This window comes from Carcharodon carcharias, chromosome 30 (assembly GCF_017639515.1).
Source record: "Carcharodon carcharias isolate sCarCar2 chromosome 30, sCarCar2.pri, whole genome shotgun sequence".
Lineage (NCBI taxonomy): Eukaryota > Metazoa > Chordata > Chondrichthyes > Lamniformes > Lamnidae > Carcharodon > Carcharodon carcharias.
The window spans coordinates 5417299-5435141 of record NC_054496.1 but is presented as its reverse complement, the minus strand read 5'-3'; the positions used below and the strand labels follow the sequence as shown (position 1 = coordinate 5435141).

Sequence of the window (17843 nt, the reverse complement as noted above, 5' to 3'; positions counted from 1 at the left end):
TCATCTCACTGAGGGCATACTCATCTCACCAAGGGTAAACTCATTTCTTTGAGTGTATACTCATCTCATCAAGGGTAAACTCATCTGATCGAGGGTAAACTCATTTTGTCCAAGGGTAAACTCATCTCACTGAGGGCATACTCATCTCACCAAGGGTAAACTCATTTCTTTGAGTGTATACTCATCTCATCAAGGGTAAACTCATCTCATTGACAGTATACCCTTCTCATTGATGGTATTCCCATCTCATTGAGGGTATACCCATCTCATTGAGGGTATACCCATCTCATTGAGGGTATACCCATCTCATCAAGGGCATACTCATCTCGTCGATGGTATACTTATCTCTTTGAGTGTATACTGGGTGTGAAACAATAGTTATTCACATTCTGTGGATACACTGGTATTATTTGTAGTAAATAAATCTTTACTTTCAAGAGAAAGCAAGAAAATCAAAGGAAAGAGAGGAGGAAACTGTCAATAATGTTTTCAGATCATATTTCACACATCTGAGTGTCAAATAAAGAGAGAAAACGGTCTTTTCATACTGGGTTTACTGCCCTGTAGGAGAAGGGGGAGGGGGGCGAATAAGCAAGAAATGAAAGACCCAAAAACTTGGTAAATCAGAACTTTGAGAAACTGGGTAAAGGCTGAGATTTGTTATCAGTTTCTCAGCAGATACTTTGTTCTGTGTTGGAGCGAAATCTAATTGTTTAAAGCTAATTGTTTAATAGATATGGGGCATTCCCGCAAACGGACACATTATTTAAAAAAAACTCCAGGTCACATCAAAAAATCAGATAAAGCCTCTTGGAGCAAGTATGTGCTGAATTGTATCTGCTACACATTACCTAGGCAACGCTTCCCAATGAAATAATGTAAATTAATAAATAAAAAGAGACCTGTCTGCACAGAACAGTCGGCTGGATGTGACAGCGAGGGATAACAGAGAAGGAGAAAGAGACGGATAAAGAGAGGATAAAAGAAGAGAGAGAGAGAAAAACCGACAGCCAGAGAGGAAGAGAGAGGCGGAGTGAGAGAGAGACAAGGATAGAGACAGAGTGAAATTCAGAGACAGAGAGAGAACAAGACCCAGAGAGACACGGAAAGAGGGGAGAGCCAGAGAAAGGGGGAGTGTGTGACCGAGACAGACAGAGAGAAAAGGTGTGTGACCCGGAGAGGGAGGGAGGAGAGATAGAGAGAGAGAGCAGCAACCTCAGCGTCAGGAAATTGGAGAGCATTGGAGTGAGAAAGAGACCGAAAATCTACCAGGATGAGCGAAGCTAAAGATTACATCTCCAAAAGACAAATCCCTCTGCTGTTCGAGGTAAGGATTTAAAAACTATTCCGCTCGTTTTTATAAATAAACTGAAATGTTTTAGGTCCAACAGGTTAAAAATTCACTTCGCTTCAGGTGAAGTATGAGGTATGTAAAACATTCATGGAAAAATGAGATTAGGATTCCAGGAATATCTTTCTTTGCTGGGCTGATGGGGGGTGGTGTGGGGGGGGGTGGGGGGGTGGGGGAACCAATCCCCTAAAGTGTCAGGAACCCAGTCGTGATTCCCACCCTCTCCTGAGCTGAACTCCTTCGCTGTGTGAATGCGGACAGCTCCCCCATCTACACTGGCCAATGCACCCGGGCCCTGGGCAACCCTGAGGGGCAACACCGCCTCCTTCAGGACACTGTGCCCGGGTGCAGCAAGCAATGAGCGCCGACAACCGTCAAAGGGGGGCGGGGGGGGGACAAGCAAGATTCGATGGGGAGGCACAGAGAGAGGGGCGGTGTACAGTCCCTCACTGAGTCTGTGTCCCAGGGAGAGAGTGAGTTTGTGCTGGACAGGGTGTGGCGAGGGATTGGGAGCTGGACTGAGGCAAATGGTGAGGATTCGGCTCCCCGTCCTGACCCCACTCACTGACTGAAGTGAGGTTAGGGTTTTCTGAAAAGCTCCTTCAGTTAAGAACGCTGGAAATCACAACCTCGCCTATGGGGGGTGGTGGGGGTGGAAATCAGGCAAACCGAATCTCTCCACACCTCGTCCACAGCGTTGCACAAATCACCCAACGGTGCGTGTTTCTATGTGACTCATGTGCCATTTATATGAGACACAGACAATAGTACACATTCCATACCAAATGAAATATACTTGGCACATTCCTTTCAGCATAAACTTAAATCCCGCAGCCCCCAGTCCCTCAGTGTAAGCAGCCAGACCCATGCCCAGAGCTGCAGTTTATAGCCCTGACCTTTCTCTCTCTCTCTCTCTCTCTCTCTGCGTGGCCGAGGCTGTGTCCAAGTGAGGCAGGGACTCACTCTGCAGTTACCCTCTGTGCTCTCACTCTCACTCTCAGCTGTGATGTGAGTCTCAGCAGCGGACAGAGTGAGCCAAGGGCTGTCATAGCAACAAGACTACACCAAAATCACCGGGATCTGCCGGAGAGGGAGGGAGGGAGGGAGGGAGAGAGGGAGGGAGGGAGAGAGAGGGAGGGAGGGAGAGGGAGAGAGGGAGAGAGGGAGGGAGGGAGGGAGAGAGGGAGGGAGGGGAGAGAGAGAGGGGGAGAGAGGGAGGGAGGGAGGGAGAGAGAGGGAGGGAGGGAGGGGGAGAGAGAGAGGGAGGGAGGGGAGAGAGAGAGGTGGAGAGAGGGAGGGAGGGGGAGAGAGAGGGAGGGAGGGAGGGAGGGAGAGAGGGAGGGAGGGAGGGAGGGAGAGAGGGAGGGAGGGAGAGAGGGAGGTGGAGAGAGGGAGGGAGGGGGAGAGAGAGGGAGGGAGGGAGGGAGAGAGGGAGGAAGGGAGGGAGAGAGAGAGAGGGAGGAAGGGGGAGAGAGAGGGAGGGAGGGGGAGGGAGAGGGAGGGAGGGAGGGAGGGGAGAGAGAGAGGGAGGGAGGGAGGGAGAGGGAGAGAGAGAGGGAGGAGGGAGGGAGAGGGAGAGAGAGAGGGAGAGAGGGAGGGAGGAGGGAGGGGAGAGAGACAGGGAGGGAGGGAGGGAGAGAGAGAGGGAGGGAGGGAGAGAGAGGAGGGAGGAGGGAGGGGAGAGAGAGAGGGAGGGAGGGGAGAGAGAGAGGGAGGGAGGGAGGGAGGGAGAGAGGGAGGGAGGGAGGGAGGGAGAGAGGGAGGGAGGGAGAGAGGGAGGTGGAGAGAGAGGGAGAGAGGGAGGGAGGGCTCAGGAAACACTAAGGAACTGGTGGCGACTCCGAGTCATGTAAACCATTAAACGTGACTGTCTAAGTGAGTTGGCGCTAAAACCCTGGAGAGTCTCGGTAATTGTTGGTGGGGTTGGGTGGGGGGGGGGGAAGGTCCGCCGTTCGTGAATCATCCTGACTTCTCTGGGGTTACATCCAGCGACAAGTGGACCTGGTGAGAGTTCCAGCCCCTGTCAGGGATGTGTCACTTGTGAAGGGCTAATTACAGTCGATTATCAGGTACCTGGTGAGGTTGGCTCCACTTCAGCTTCGGCAGTAATTACAGCTGTCATTACAGTAAAAGCACACTGGAGCTGGTAATGGTTCCTCTCGGGGTTAGGTTCCTCCTCATCAATTGCAAAAAGCTGCCTGAGAAAATGGACATCCTGCTCGGTCTGGGGGTGGGGGTTGGCGGGGGGGAGATTGCATTTACAACAACAACCTACATTTACACAGCACCTTTAATGGGAAACATCCCAGACGCTCTATACAGGGGCGGAAATCACGCTAAAATTGACCCCCCCCCCCCACCCCGAGCCACATAAGGAGATACAGGGACGTGTGTCCAAAGTCTCGGCCGAACAGGTCGGGTTTAGGGAGTGGTCAGAAGGAGGGAGAGAGAGAGAGACAGAGAGAAGGGGGGAGGAAGGGAGAGAGAGAGAGAGAGATGGTTCGAGGAAGGAATTCCAGAATTTAGGACCCAGGTTGCTGCCAACGATTGAGTGATTAAAATCGAGGACTTTTAGATGCCAGAATTAGAGGAACATAAGATTTGGAAGCAGGAGGGGATCATTCAGCCCATCGAGCCAGCCCCATCATTCAATAAGATCATTCCTGATCTTGGGCCCAACTCCATTTTCCTGCCTGTTCCCCACATTCCTTAATTTCCTGGGAGATCATCAATAGTACAGGGATCTGAGAGTGTTGTTGGGGCTGGAGGAGGTTACAGAGATAGGGAGGGCTGTAGGAGGTTACAGATTTAGGGAGGGTTGTAGGGGCTGGAGGAGGTTACAGAGATAGGGAGGGTTGTTGGGGCTGGAAGAGGTTACTGAGATACCAAGGGTTGTAGGGGCTGGAGGAGGTTACAGAGATAGGGAGGGGTGTAGGGGCTGGAGGAGGTTACAGAGATAGGGAGGGGTTAGGGGCTGGAAGAGGTTACTGAGATAGCAAGGGTTGTAGGGGCTGGAGGAGGTTACAGAGATAGGGAGGGGTGTAGGGGCTGGAAGAGGTTACTGAGATAGCAAGGGTTGTAGGGGCTGGAGGAGGTTACAGAGATAGGGAGGGTTGTAGGGGCTGGACGAGGTTACAGAGATAGGGAGGGGCATATGGGCTGGAGGAGGCTACAGAGATAGGGAGGGGTGTAGGGACTGGAGGAGGTTACAGAGATAGGGAGGGTTCTAGGGGCTGGAGGAAGTTACAGAGATAGGGAGGGGTGTAGGGGCTGGAAGAGGTTACCGAGATAGCAAGGGTTGAAGGGGCTGGAGGAGGTTACAGAGATAGGGAGGGTTGCAAGGGCAGGAGGGGATTACAGGGATAGGGAGGGTTGTAGGTGCTGAAGTAGATTACAGAGATAGGGAGGGTGTAGGGGCTGGAGGAGGCTACAGAGATAGGGAGGGCTGTAGGGACTGGAGGAGGTTACAGAGATAGGTTGTAGGGGCTGGAGGAGGTTACAGGGATAGGGAGGGTTGCAGGGGCTGGAGGAGGTTACAGAGATAGAGAGGGGCATAGGAGCTGGAGGAGGTTACAGAGATAGGGAGGGTTGTAGGGTCTGGAGGAGATTACTGAGATAGGGAGGGTTGTAGGGGCTGGAGGGGTTACAGAGATAGGGAGGGGTGTAGGGGCTGGAGGAGGTATCAGAGATATAGAGGGCTGTAGGGACTGGGGGAGGTTACAGAGATAGGGAGGGGTGTAGGGGCTGGAGGAGGTTACAGGGAAACTGAGGGTTGTACGTGCTGATGTAGATTACAGAGATAGGGAGAGGTGTAAGGTCTGGAGGAGATTACAGAGTTATGGTTGTTTGGGGCTGGAGGAGGCTACAGAGATAGGGAGGGGTGTAGGGGTTGGGGGAGGTTACAGAGATAGGGTGTGGTGTAGGGACTGGAGGAGGTTACAGAGATCTGGGAGGATTGTAGGGGCTGGTGGAGGTTACAGAGAAAGGGACGGGTGTAGGGGCTGGAGAAGGTTACAGAGATCTGAGAGGGTTGAAGGGGCTGGTGGAGGTTACAGAAATAGGGAGGGGTGTGAGGGCTGGAGGAAGTTACAGAGATAGGGAGGGTTGTAGGGTCAGGAGGCGGTTACAGAGATAGGGAGAGGGTTGTAGGGACTGGAGAAGGTTACAGAGAAAGGGACGGGTGTAGGGACTGGAGGAGGTTACAGAGATAGGGAGGGCTGTAGCGACTGGGGGAGGTTACAGATTTAGGGAGGTTTGTAGGGGCTGGAGAAGGTTACAGAGATCTGAGACGGTTGAAAGGGCTGGTGGAGGTTACAGAGATAGGGAGGTTGTAGGGACTGGAGGAGGTTACAGAGGTAGGGAGTGTTGTAGGGGCTGGAGGAGGTTACAGAGATAGGGAGGGCTGTAGGAAGTGGAGGAGGTTACCAAGATAGGGAGGGCTGTAGGGGCTGGATAGGTTACAGAGATAGGGAGGGTTGTAGGGGCTGGAGGAGATTACTGAGATAGGGAGGGTTGTAGGGGCTGGAGGGGTTACAGAGATAGGGAGGGGTGTAGGGGCCGGAGGAGGTTACAGAGATATGGAGGGCTGTAGGGACTGGGGGAGGTTACAGAGATAGGGAGGGGTGTAGGGGCTGGAGGAGGTTACAGGGAAACTGAGGGTTGTATGTGCTGATGTAGATTACAGAGATAGGGAGAGGTGTAAAGTCTGGAGGAGATTACAGAGTTAGGGTTGTTAGAGGCTGGAGGAGGCTACAGAGACAGGGAGGGGTGTAGGGGTTGGAGGAGGTTACAGAGATAGGGTGTGGTGTAGGGACTGGAGGAGGTTACAGAGATCTGAGAGGGTTGTAGGGGCTGGTGGAGGTTACAGAGATAGGGAGGGTTGTAGGGACTGGAGGGGGTTACAGAGATAGGGAAGAGTGGAGGGGTTAGAGGAGGTTACAGAGATATAGAGGGTTGTAGGGGCTGGAGGAGGTTACAGAGATAGGGAGGGTTGTAGGGTCAGGAGGAGGTTACAGAGATAGGGAGGGGTGTAGGGGCTGGAGGCGGTTACAGGAAAAGGGAGGGCTGTAGTTGCTGATGTAGATTACAGAGATAGGGAGAGGTGTAAGGTCTGGAGGAGATTACAGAGTTAGGGTTGTTTGGGGCTGGAGGAGGTTACAGAGATAGGGAGGGCTGTAGCGACTGGAGGAGGTTACAGATTTAGGGAGGGTTGTAGGGGCTGGAGAAGGTTACAGAGATCGGGAGGGCTGTAGGGACTGGAGGAGGTGATGGCGATTGGGAGAGATGAAGCCATGGAGGTGTTTGAGCACAAGGATGAGAATTTTTAAAATGGATGTGCTCCCAGGTCCAGGTGTAATACTGTGAGCACAGGGGCTGATGGGAATTTCAGGCTGGACATGGGCAGCAGAATGTTAGATGAGCTGAGGTTTGATGATAAATGGACAATTGGCAGGATTGTGGCATTGGGACATGAGATGTTCTTAGGAAGTTTGGAGAATGACCTGGAATTAGAGTTTCTAGCACTGCTCTCACTTCTCCTCTGCTGTGACTCTGGCTGAGATTCATGTTCACAGTGCTGGTCTCCATCACGTCTTGTTGGCTATTTCACTGGGAAAGGTGGTAGCTACTGAGTGGTAGTGGAAGTGGTAGAGTAAATTGTTGGAGCTGTGGCTGACAAGAACCTGTGTCCTGATGGACTTCATTCTAGGGTCTTAAAAGAAGTGGCTAGTGAGATAGTTGATGCATTGGTTTTAATTTTCCAAAACTCCCTAGATTTGGGAAAGGTGTCACTGGATTGCAAAATAGCAAATATAACTCCATTATTCAAAAAGGGAGGGAGACAGAAAGCGGGAAACCACAGGCCAGTTATTTAACATCTGTTGTAAGGAAAATGTTAGAAACAATTATTAAAGAAGCTATAGCAGGGCACTTGGATAAGCTCAAGGTAATCAGGCAGTGTGAACATGGTTTTGTGAAAGGGGAATCATGTTTAACCAACTTATTGGAGTTCTTTGAGGCAGTAACATGCACTGTGGATAATGGGGAACCGGTAGATGTACTGTACTTAGATTTCCAGAAGGCATTTGATAAGGTGCCACATCAAAGGTGGCAGAAAATAAAAGCTCATGGTGTAGGGGGTAACATATTGGCACGGATAGGAGATTGGCTGGCTAACAGGCAGAGAGTAGGCATAAATGGATCTTTTTCAGGTTGGCAAGATGTAACGAGTGATGTGCCGAAGGGATCAGTGCTGGGATCTCAACTGTTTACGATTTATATAAAGGACTTGGATGAAGGGATTGAAGGGATGGTTGCCAAATTTGCTGATGACACAAAGATAGGTAGGAAAGTAAGTTGTGAGGAGGATATAAGGAGGCTACAAACAGATATAGATGGGTTAAATGAGTGGGCAAAGATCTGGCAGCTGGAATATAATATGGGAAAGTGTGAAATTGTTCATTTTGGCAGGAAGAATAAAAGAGAAGCATATTATTTAAATGTTGAGAGATTGCAGAGCTCTGAGGTGCAGAAGGACCTGAATGTCCTAGTGCATGAATCACAAAAGACTAATATGCAAGTACAGCAGGTAATTAGGAAAGCCAATAGAATGTTATCATTTATTGTGAGGGGAATTGAATATAAAAATAGGGAGGTTAGGCTTCAGTTGTATAGGGCACTAGTAAGACCACATCTGGAGTACTGTGTTCAGAATTGGTCTAATACAGGCAGGAATTATACAGTAAATGGCAGAACCCTTAAGTGCATCGAGGGGCAGAGGGATCTGGGTATACAGGTCCACAGGTCACTGAAAGTGGCAATGCAGGTGGATAAGGTAGTCAGGAAGGCATGTGGCATGCTTGCCTTCATCGGCAGGGGTATTGAGTATAAAAGCTGGGAAGTCATGCTGCAGCTGTATAGAACCTTGGTTAGGCCACACTTGGAATATTGCGTGCAATTCTGGTCACCACATTACCTGAAGGATATGGAGGCATTGGAAAGGGTGCAGAGGAGGTTTACCTGGATGCTGCCCGGTCTGGAGGTTATTAGCTATGGGGAGAGGTTGGAGAAACTTGGATTGTTCTCACTAGAGCGATGGAGATTGAGGTTGATAGAAGTTTACAAAATTATGAGTGGCATGGACAGAGTAGATAGTCAAAAGCTTTTTCCGAAGGTGAGAGAATCAATTACTAGGGGACATAGATTTAAGGTGAGAGGAGAAAACTATAGAGGAGATGTGTGGGGCAAGTTTTTTACGCAGAGGGTAGTGAGTGTCTGGAATTCGCTGCCAGAGGAGGTGGTGGAAGCAGGTACGATAGTGGTGTTTAAGAGGCAGCTTGACAAATACATGAATAGGATGGGAATAGAGGGATACGGACCCCGGAAGTGCAAAATGTTTTAGTTGACGGGCAATATGATTGGCGCAGGCTTGGAGGGCCGAAGGGCCTGTTCCTGTGCTGTACTTTTCTTTGTTCTTTGTTCTTATTTAAGGAAGGATGTAAATGCATTGGAAGCAGTTCAGAGAAAGTTTACTGTACTAATACCTGGAATGGACAGGTTGTTTCATGAGGAAAGATTGGACAGACTAGGCTTGTATCCGCTGGAGTTTAGAAGAGTAAGAGGCAACTTGATTGAAACACATAAGATCCTGAGGGATCTTGACAGGGGGGGGTGTGGAGACGATGTTTCCTCTTGTGGGAGAATCTAGAACTGGGGTCACTGTTTAAAATAAGGGGTCACCCACTGAAAACGGAGATGAGGAGAAATGTTTTCACTCAGAGGGTCATGAGTCTTTGGAACTGTTACCTGAAAAGATGGTGGAAGCAGAGTCTTTGAATAGTTTTAAAGCAGAGGTGGATAGATTCTTGGTAAACAAGGGTTATCGGGGGTAGGTGGGATGCAGATTTCAGGTTACTATCAGATCAGCCATGCTGGAGGAGGCTGGAGGGACTTACTCCTGCTCCTTGTTCATATGTTCATATGTTTGTATGGTTGTATCTTAGCTAAACCTAGTCATTCATGTGCTACTGAACTAAAGGCTCCAGGAGGGTTCCAGCCTTTGGACTCAGCTAATCTCTGAATTCCTGGAATGGGGAAGGCAATTGGGATAAGGGGAAATCGATCAGATTCCCATTCCTGATCGGTATCCAGGAACAGACTACATTTGATACTGTGTAGGATGGCCGGGAAGGCTTCACCCTCTCTGTGTGGTTGTGGGTTCACATTTATCTTTGTCTTTAATTAGCTAATGCTCCTGATCCCATTGAGCTGCTGTCTGTGCAGGAGAGGTCACTATCCATCTCCACTCTGGATAATGGATGCCCTTAATCTTCCCAGAACATCAACCATCCTCTAAACAACAAATTACTACCTTTATCTAAAACTCACATAACACCCTCTTCAAAATATTCCATTAACCACTCATCCATCATCTGTAATGTTTAACACAAAGACATCGTTTTGATTTTGGCTGCCTTGCTGGGGTGAAGTGTAGTCTTCAAGTGAAGTGGGGTGAGGGGGTGTGGAGTAAGTGGATGCAGGGCTGTAGGTGTAATCCAATCCCCAACTTAACATCAGACATTCTGGCTATGTTTTTACAGAATATTATTCATTATGAAAATAGCAAAGCCTGCAGTAACCTTGGAAAGAAATAAGTAGAGTGATTGAAACACAACGCATGTGTCTCCGTGACTAGGAGAAACAAACCCAAAGTGTTACAGCACCACCAACCATCAGGAGGGTGTAATGACAGCGTGACATGTTTACATGGGCAGCTCCCACTGTAAGTGTGGATATAGGAATTATAATGGAAAATGCTGACGGGAGAGGTCAGTGTGTGAAGTTTGCGATGGGGTCAGAGGTGAAGAGCTTTTTTGGATTATAAACTCAATGCACTAAGAGCTCCACATTGAGTATTTATATTAGGATTGGCAACTGTCTTGAAGGAGCTGACTCTCATTGTTAATGACCCATTGGTGTGAAACCTGGTCTCAGAGGAAGCGACATTAATCATGAAAAATACCTTTCATGTAAAACTGTCACTTTAAAAAATTCGCTGGTTTAAAATGTGATTTTCTAACAAGTGATCCCGTGTTGATTCCTGGTTCCATGTTGGTGCCAGGCTGATGCCCTGTGGTGACTCTCTGATTCTTTCTCAGAGTATGTTGACAGGCCTGATGTATCATCAGCCCGAGGAACCCCTTGAGTATCTGGAGAACTGCCTGAAGAAAGTGCGAGAGATCGGGGGCCTGGAAAAAGTGCGATGGGACACGTTCATCATTCAGGAGAGACGGGCCTTGCCTCCAGTTGCAGGCAGCCATGGGAGGAGAGCCATTTTTCTGAGCGGTAACTTTCTAACCTCATCTCTTCACACTCTTTACATCCGTATCCATTGGTTTTTTTTTAAATTTGATGCAGTTTAAGAAGCTCCTGGTCTGATTTTTGAGTCTTCTTCAGCTGGAAACTCAGTCAGACACTCAGAACTGGTCAGGTTCTCAATGGGGAGGGTTTGAAGGATGTTCCGGATTGTTCCATCTTGTGATCCAGCTCACAGTCTGATCTAATCTCTGGAATGTAACTTGGGAGAAAGCAGGTTTGACTTCACTATCAGCACAGACCCAGATCCACAGAAATTTCCAGTCAAATTTCCCCCACGCTCTGAATTGTTGGATAGGTTTAATTTGCTTGTTTGAGTGGTATTGGGGAGGTGGCCCTCAGTGACATGGTATGGACCAGGGAAAATCTGAGTTTCTATCCTGTCCCTCGGTCTGCTTAGCTGTTCTCAGCTGCGGCAGCAAGAAGTGTGGGAGGAGAGAGTGACAATTGGCCTCAGTGTCCCTACCAAATAGTGAAATAAACAACACTCCTGCCCTGGCCCCTGTGCGACAGGAATGTCTGTCTGCTGGATCAGGGAATGGTTGGCTTCAGTGATGCCCCTGAGGAATGTGTGAGGCATGAAGAGAGGTTTGTTACATTCAAAGACTGAAAGGCCTCAAAAAATTTGAAAATTACGTCTTATTTTGGATTTGTAAATTAATTGCAGTATTTCTGTTAATTTGTTGGCATATTTTGCCTCAGTATAAATCTCTTTCTTAAAATAAATCAAATTTGCCATTTTGCCTGAACTATATGGCCAGATAGTTTTGAGATTATCCATCTACTTAAGAGACTGTGATGGGTGGGCTTCATTTGATACCAGTACATAAGGTGCCAATAAAAGGAACCTAGTTAGATCTCAGCTGTGCTATTCCTGCTCACTGCATGTATTAAATCACAAGGTTTATGTTGTGGAAGTTGCAAGCTCCCATAGAAGAGAATTGGGAAGAGATTCTGAATCGTGACAGTAAATGGGAAGAGAGAGAGAGGAAGCTTTAAAATGTGATGTCTTGGTTGCATTATTAAAGTGAAGTTGAGTTAAGTAATGCTGGATAACACTGAAAACAAAGGTTTTGAGTTTAAGTGCTGCTGTGGTTTTAAACTGCAATTTAGTGATGTTATGTGGGAGTATAACACAATGTACATCACTGCAAAGCAGTTCATTTACTGCAGTTGTGGAGATCAGCACAGCAAGTGACTGACACAGCTCTGCTTCTTAACGTGAGAGGTAACTCTTGTGGCTGAAACCACAAAATGAGGAGCTCAGCACAGTATATCTCAGGCTTCCATTGTCACGCACTGTTGACTTGTGATATTTCTGTGTTTCTCTCCCTCCCCCACAGCTCTTTCGGAGAGTCACAGTCTGAGTCACTGCCGATATGACCGCCTCCCTCCAATTCACCAATTCTCTATTGAGAGCGACACTGACCTATCAGAGACCGATGAGCTAATTGAGGAATATATGGTGTTTGACCCATCGAAACCAAGGCCAAGAATCATCCTGGTCATCGGTAAGGTCACTGGGAGTAGGGGGGAAAGACGGTTATCTCCATTCACCTCGCATCCAGGGTTGTTACTCCTGCTGAGGGGTTTCCCGGACTTCTGCCAAGAATGGGATTGGAAGGGCTGGTAGAGGTGACAGTCACCTCAACAGGAGTAACTTTCAATCCCCGAAGTGGCCTCTGGTGCTGTGGGTAACACACTCACCTCCCAGTTAGAAGATGGTGGGTTCCAGTCCAACTCCAGAGAGTTGAGCATATAATTTAGACCGACAGGGCAGTATTGAAGGAGTGCTACTGTGCTGGGAATGACATCTTATGAATGTGATGTGAAATCAAGACTCCTTATGCTGTGCAGGTGGGTGTAAAAGATTGCATTACAGTATTTTGAAGGAGAGCAGGGGAGTTCTCCCCAAGATCCTGGCCAATATCACTAAACCACATTATCTGGTCATTATCAAATTACTGTTTGTGGGAGCTTGCTGTGCCAAATTGGCTGCTACCTTTCCTACATGACAATAGTGATCATACTTCAATATTAGCTCATTGATTATAAAGTGTGATGGGATTTCCTTTTATCCCTGTCGAACCCCTCAACCAATCCAAAGCGAGATAGTTTGGGTTGTGGTTTTTGCCTCTGATTGGAGAGCTGATTTTCTTCTACTTGTTCTGAGTGATTTCCCCTCTCTAACTGGATTAAAACTCAGCTGGTGGCCATTTCACAGACTGCAGTAACATTCCAGCTATATTAAAAGCAAAAAACTGCAGATGCTGGAAATCCAAAACAAAAACAAAAATACTTGGAAAAACTCAGCAGGTCTTCAAAGTTCTGTTGAAGGGTCATTCGCTCTCGAAACGTTAACTGTGTTCCTCTCCACATATGCTGCCAGACCTGCTGAGTTTTTCCAGGTATTTTTGTTTTTGTTCCAGCTATATTCCCAGTTGTTAATCACTGTGAGAAGGACAGTACTCAGTTTAATCACAATCCCACAGACCTTACACCCGAACAGTCTTTGAAGAAACTTGGATTCCATTCTGCTTTCCATGACTGCAATTAAATCATTTCCAAATTAATCATTTCCAAAACCCTGGGAAGTATCCCAGGTTATAAAAACAGGCTATGATTTATTCAGCACAGACTCAATGGGCTGAATGGCCTCCTGTGTTGTAACCATTCCACCCCATGACCCTGTGATTCACTCTAGTTGTGGCTTACTACATGGTGAATAATGGTGAATTTAAACACAGTACAAAGGGGTAATTACAGATGTAAACCAATGCAGTAAAATGCAGGCAGCATCCTCCTCTCTGTTGACACACAGACAGAGGAACTGAAATCGGAGTTTATTTTAGTTGAATATATTTCGTGCTGTTAGTGAAGTCTCAGACTGAGGTAAAAGCTAAATACTGCAGATGCTGGAAATCTGAAATAAAAACAGAAAGATCCTTCTTCAGAATTGGGGTGGTGACTGGGGTGGTGGGGTCAGTATTTGCAAAGTTGCCCATTTGATAAGTGACACTGTAGCAACCCAGCCTCACCACAATTGGTTAATTTAAAATAAACAATGGAACCTCCTTGTTCAGAATCCATATTTAACTACGAGGCTCGGCCAGCATTTATCTCTTGTTGCCCTTGAGAAGGTGGTGGTGAGCTGCCTTCTTGAACCGCTGTAGGTACACCCACAGTGCTGTTAGGGATTTCCAGGATTTTGACCCAGCAACAGTGAAGGAACGGCAATATATTTCCAAGTGAGGATGGTGAGTGACTTGGAGGGGAACTTCCAACTGGTGGTGTTCCCGTGTATCTGCTGCCCTTGTCCTTCTAGATGGTGGTGGTCGTGGGTTTGGAAGGTGCTGTCTAAGGAGCCTTAGTGAATTCCTGCAGTGCATCTTGTAGATGGTACACCCTCTGCTGCTACTGTGCGTCGGTGGTGGAGGGAGTGAATGTTTGTGAATGGGGTGCCAATCAAACGAGCTGCTTTGTCCTGACTTTTCCCAATCTGTACAAAACCAATGAGTTAGGCTGATGAGGGGTCCCGAGGAATCTGGTATTCTGTGACTGACAAATTTATTGCTGTTTGCTTTCTGCTGTAGTATTCGTGTTTTCTCTCTCCTTCCTCCCTTTTTCATTCTCTCCTTTTGAAGGAGGGCCAGCTAGCGGCAAACGAACTCAAAGCATGAAAATAGCTGGACATTATGGATTCATCTACATATCAGTGGGGGAGCTCCTGCGTGAAAAGATGCTTCACAATGCCAGCAACAACAGGAAATGGGGCCTGATAGCAAAAATCATCACAAATGGAGAGCTGGCTCCTCAGGTACTGGAGCGATGGTAATGGTGATGGTAATTAGAGAGACATCACATTAAACTGGTTAATCCCTGAGTCTGAAACATTTCTCTCCTTTTGCTTGTCATGAACTAAAAACAACAGCATTACATTCATATAGCGCCGTTATCATTGTAAAATATCCCAAAGTGCTTCACAGAAACGATTATTAAATAAAATTTGACACTGAGCTTCACACAGGGAGATATTAAGGACAAGTGAGCAAAAGCTTTGTCAAAGAAGTGGGCTCAAGGAGCATCTTAAAGGAGGAAGGAGAGAGATTGAGGGACGGAGAGAGGTTTAGGGACGGAATTCCAGAGCTTCCAGAGGGTCGAGGTAGCTGAAAGCACAGCTGCCAATGGTGAAGATATGGAAATTAGGTATGCTCAAGGAGCTGGAATAAGAGCTCAGAGATCTCGGTGGGGGGGGGTGGTCGGCGGGGTAGGTTGTGAGGTTGGAAGAGATTACAGAGAGGGGAGGGATGAGATCGTGGTGGGGTCTGAAAACAGGGATGAGAATTTTAAACATCGAGGTGTTGCCAGACTGGGAGCCAGTGTAGGTCACCAAGAACAGGGGGTGATGGGGTGAATCGATGGTGTGAGTTAGGACACTGGGGAGCTAATACCTTGCCCATTCTATTAGTACCTCAGCTAGTGATTACAGCACCTTGTTTCTGAGTCACATCGGCAAGTAATTCCCAGCTTTGACCTTATGCCCTTTGAGGAGTTTTCTAATCTTAACCAATGGGAACTCCAGCATTGGGTCTCCATGATCTTGCAATAGAGAGAGCCTGATCACTACCAAGAGATACCTACAGGTGAGTGTCAGACAGGCAGGCGCGAATGTGATGCTCATGTGGTTAAATAGCCAGCCAATACACTCAGTGGGTGAGGAGTTGGAGGACAACCAGTGTAACTCAGCAAAGAATCAGAACCCTCAGGAGAGGAGGTGAGATTCAGGGCACGCATGTGCGCGCTCGTGTGTGTGTGTGCGCGCGCGCGTGAATATGTGCGCGTGTGTGTGTGTGCGCGTGTGTGTGTGTGTGTGTGTGTGTGTGTGTGTGCGCGCGCGTGAATATGTGCGTGTGTGTGTGTGTGTGGCTGGGGAGGAGATGGTGCGGTTAGTGCTGGGACAGATCAGCCTGGGAGATCCAGGGACTGGCGTATTAATGTACTGCCCATCAGACAATCGTCTAACGTCAGCTCCTCCCAGATGTAAACATCTGCCCTGACAGAAGCTCCTCCCTGTTGGTGGTCAGTGTGTGAAGCTTTTCCATTTCTGAAACCCTAAACTGTGCAGCAAAACTCACTGCAAATCCTTTCATATATCACTAACATCACTGGGGTTTGCTTCTTTTCCTGTTCAGGAAACAACAATAATGGAGATTAAGCAGCAGCTGATGCAGTATCCAGATGCACAGGGCTTTGTCATTGACGGCTTCCCACGGGATGTTTCCCAGGCAATCTGCTTCGATGATCAGGTGATGACGTTACCCAGTCAATCAAATAAAATCAGAACAAACTTACATTTCCGTAGCACCGATCACAACCTCAGGACATCCCAAAGCACTTTACGGCCAATGAAGTACTTCCTGAGGTGTATTCACTGTATAATGTAGGAAAGTGGCAGCCAAGAGGTGCACAGCAAGCTCCCACAAAGAACAATGTGATAAGCGATTAAATCAGATGCTTAATGATGCTGCTTGAGTAATTAGTGTTCCCCAGACTGCCCAGGAATATCATGGCTTTGACAGTACATGAGAGGGTAGACAGAACCTCAGATTACTCTGTCATCCAAAAAACGGCACATCCTTCAGCACAGCAGTTCCTCAGTACTGACCCTCCAACAGTGTGGCACTGCCTCAGTACTGACCCTTTGATAGTGCAGCACTCCCTCAGTACTGACCCTCGACAGTGTGGCACTCCCTCAGTACTGACCCTCTGATTGTACAGCGCTCCCTCAGCATTGCCCCTCTGACACTGCAGCGCTCCCTCAGCACTGCCCCTCTGACACTGCAGCGCTCCCTCAGCACTGCCCCTCTGACAGTGCAGCACACCGTCAGTTCTCCCTTGCAGTGTCAGCTCTGATTTTGGGCTCACGTTTCTAGATTTCAATCTAAAGACTTCTTGCATAACGGGTCATATTGCAGCCAGATGAAATGGCTAATTTGTCACTGTTAGACCAATCAGAACACAAAGCCTTACAGTACAATCCTATAGGTAGGGAACTATAAGAAATACATTCAGACAAATATAAATTTTAGTTGGAATATTGAAATGAGTATTTTTTTGGAAATGCATCAAAAGTTTGATCCTGATGTTTTGAGTTTCTGTCCTCAGATCTGTGTTCCAGACCTGGTGGTGTACCTGGCTTGCGCTAACTGCCGGCTGAGGGAGCGGCTGGAGAAGCGGGCAGTGGAAGGGCGACCTGATAACAATCCCAAAGCCATCCACAGGCGCCTCATTACCTTCAAGCAAAACATCATGCCTTTGGTCCAATATTACCAGGAGAAAAGCCTAATTGCAACGGTGAGTTGGCATGAGTTATTGGAAGTCACAAGGACCCAACAGCACAGAAGTAGGAAATTCGGCCCGTCATACTTGTACTGGCTCTTTGAAGGATTATCCAGTTAGTCCCACTCACCTGTTCTTTCTCCCATGGTCCTTGAGAATACTCCCTCTTTTGAAGGTCATTATTGAATCTGCTTCTACCGCCCTTTCAGGCAGCGCATTCCAGATCACTACAATTCGCTGCGTGGAAAATGTTTTCTTCTCTTCTCCCCTAGTTATTTTGCCAATTATCTTAAACCTGAGACACCAATCATTTACTGAATGCTAGATTTATTTGCAGAATTACATTACAAATGTCTGCCTCCTCCCTAACCGACACTCACTGTCCTGGAAGTCTCTCTTTATATGTGCTCAAGGTACCTAAACAATCAAAGCCTTCTTGCCACTAGAAACAGTTTCTCCTTATTTATTCTATCGGAACCCTTCACAATATTGAACACCTATTAAATTTCTCCTTAACCTTTTGTGCTCTAAGGATAACAATTCCAGTTTCTCCAGTCTGACCACATAATTGAAATCTCTCTATTCCCACAGACACTCCAGATGTAACCAGAGGAGAGCAGAGATGTTAATAATCCTGAGGCAGTTTATTCTTCAGATGAGTGAGTTACAGTGCAAGTCCCTGGTCCACAACCTGTCACTCGCCCCTGCTTTAAGGAACGATACAGAGTTAGTGTTGTGACACCCTGTGTTACTGGCAGCCAGTGTAGTTTCGATAATCCCG

At 47.7% G+C, this 17843-nt stretch overlaps 1 protein-coding gene across 1 annotated transcript in view; it reads left to right on the top strand.

The window, feature by feature from the left end:
- The first annotated feature begins 1195 nt into the window (after window positions 1-1195).
- Window positions 1196-17843, top strand: part of LOC121271200 (adenylate kinase isoenzyme 5-like) — a 45405-nt gene continuing 28757 nt past the window's right edge. The window contains exons 1-6 of the mRNA XM_041176979.1: window positions 1196-1327; window positions 10507-10693; window positions 12067-12234; window positions 14368-14540; window positions 15916-16029; window positions 16889-17077. Of these exons, the coding sequence (XP_041032913.1) occupies window positions 1274-1327; window positions 10507-10693; window positions 12067-12234; window positions 14368-14540; window positions 15916-16029; window positions 16889-17077 (885 nt within the window). The 5' untranslated portion in view covers window positions 1196-1273. The remainder of the gene's footprint in view (window positions 1328-10506; window positions 10694-12066; window positions 12235-14367; window positions 14541-15915; window positions 16030-16888; window positions 17078-17843) is intronic.